The sequence below is a fragment of the Sinocyclocheilus grahami genome, unplaced genomic scaffold, assembly GCF_001515645.1.
Source record: "Sinocyclocheilus grahami isolate Dianchi unplaced genomic scaffold, SAMN03320097.WGS_v1.1 scaffold858.1, whole genome shotgun sequence".
Classification (NCBI taxonomy): domain Eukaryota; kingdom Metazoa; phylum Chordata; class Actinopteri; order Cypriniformes; family Cyprinidae; genus Sinocyclocheilus; species Sinocyclocheilus grahami.
The window spans coordinates 95074-97126 of NW_015506037.1; the positions used below are offsets into that span (position 1 = coordinate 95074).

The 2053-nt window shown below is 36.9% G+C and overlaps 1 protein-coding gene across 2 annotated transcripts in view; it reads left to right on the forward strand.

The window, feature by feature from the left end:
* Positions 1 to 2047, forward strand: part of LOC107563145 (mitochondrial ubiquitin ligase activator of NFKB 1-like) — a 4391-nt gene extending 2344 nt beyond the window's left edge. For both annotated transcript variants that reach the window (XM_016247936.1, XM_016247937.1), the window contains exon 5: positions 1065 to 2047. In XM_016247936.1, the coding sequence (XP_016103422.1) occupies positions 1065 to 1794 (730 nt within the window). In that variant the 3' untranslated portion in view covers positions 1795 to 2047. The remainder of the gene's footprint in view (positions 1 to 1064) is intronic.
* Positions 2048 to 2053: the final 6 nt, after the last annotated feature.

Sequence of the window (2053 nt, forward strand, 5' to 3'; positions counted from 1 at the left end):
ATCCTAAAAAAATAACACTGCCAAACACACATGCTAAAAAACAACAACTTACTGACACATAGTAAGAAATGGTTATAAAAACTGAAACAGAAGTGAAACAAGTAGTAGGAAAGAGGAGAAATAAAAAGCGATACTTATGCTTTGCCGGTGTCCCTGCCCGGTGGAGTCGATGGTCTTTACACTCTTCGGTCTGCACACGAGGAGACCATCACGTGACCGCTGCTGCGGTAAACTAAGCTTTTTTATACCCGTCTAACAAAATACTAAATTAATTCAGCTGGACACACTTTCCTTATTTTTTCACAACAAATGGCCAAGCAAGCGCAGACACTGACAAGATACGCGATACAGAACGAGACCAAACGCGATATCAGCACGTCTCCACACAGTAAACAAAACGAAAAAAAACTTTTATTTAAAGTTTTTAAGTTTATTTAAAGTATAATTATTAGAAAATGTGTTTGTGTGTAGTTTCTTCTAATAATAATAATTATTATTAGTTTAATTTTTCATAATTACATTTTATTTGTTTTTAAATCCTATTACACGTTATTCGAACTTTTAATTGTATTTAAATATTGTAATTATTTAAATATTCATTATTGTTTTAATATAAAGTAATATTTCTAAATATTTAGTTTCAATAATTATACTTTTTAAATTGTGCTTTATTTAAATATACATAATATTTAAATAAATATTATATTTTAAATATTATTTTTTTATATTAAAATGTGTAAAATATTTCATTTTAAATACTTATACTCTATTTAATTTTTTTATACTGTGATATAATTAACATTTTTAATTATATGTTTAAATAGAGTATACTTTAAATAAATAATATTTATGATAATATATAGTTTAATAATTATACTTTATTTACATTTACATTACACTTTAATTTTTATTAGACTTTCCCATTTATTTAAATATTTAATGTTTACTGTTTTAATAATTTTATGTATCCCTATGCAGCATCGGTAATTTATAATAAAAATATAATTTTCACTAGCAGTAACTGTATATACCTTATTTAATCTGCTAATGCATCTTTCTTTTAGGAATGATTGTGAAAAGGTCATCCACCAACGCACCAACACCGTGCCCTTTGACCTCGCCCCACATGATGACACCGTACCCACGACAGTGCGAGTGGTCCGTTCACTCGATGCAGCCGAATTAGATCTGGAGACCACCTATGAGAACTTTCACCCCTCCCAGCAGTCTCTGACCAACGTCATCAGCCACTTCATCAGCGGCGAGCGGCCGCAGGGCATCCAGGAGACCGAAGAAATGCTGCGTCTGGGTTCCAGCATGACGGGCGTTGGGGAGCTGGTGCTGGACAACAACCTGGTTCGTCTTCAACCCCCTAAACAGGGCCTGCGGTACTTCCTCAGCCGGCTGGACTACGACACGCTCCTGAGTAAGCAAGAGGGTCACCTGCGGATCTGGAGGGTCTTGACGGTGCTGTTTGGCTTGACTGCCTGCGCCACACTATTCTACCTGCTGTGGCGGCAGTACGTGCTGCGAAAGGAGCGGAGGAAAGAACGCAGCCTGCTGGACGAGTACAGGAAGTGGCAGAGCAAACGTTTGCAGGAGCTCCACCTGGCAGAGGAGGATTTGTCTCCTACTTCATGCACAGTATGCTTGAATCGTGAGCGCTCATGCGTGTTTCTAGAGTGTGGTCACGTGTGTTCCTGTGAGGAGTGCTATAGGGCCCTGCCCGAACCGAAGAAATGTCCCATATGCAGGGCTACAATAGACAGGATTGTCCCTCTGTATAACAGCTAGAGGCCTGATTATAAATATGTAGTATGCAATTACTTTGAAATGAGGCACTTTGGGTGTGAGCACAGCGTTTCATGCCATGTAATATCAGCTAATCTCATCCAAATACTCAGCAGTAAAAAAATTCTTAGTTTTTAAGTTGGGTTTTTTGTGTTCTATTGATTGATCACACTGTTGGCAGTTGTTATCTCCACTTGTGCCTGTGTGAACTGAAATTAAATGCCATTTGTTACTTCATCCCAAAAAAAAAAATATATATATA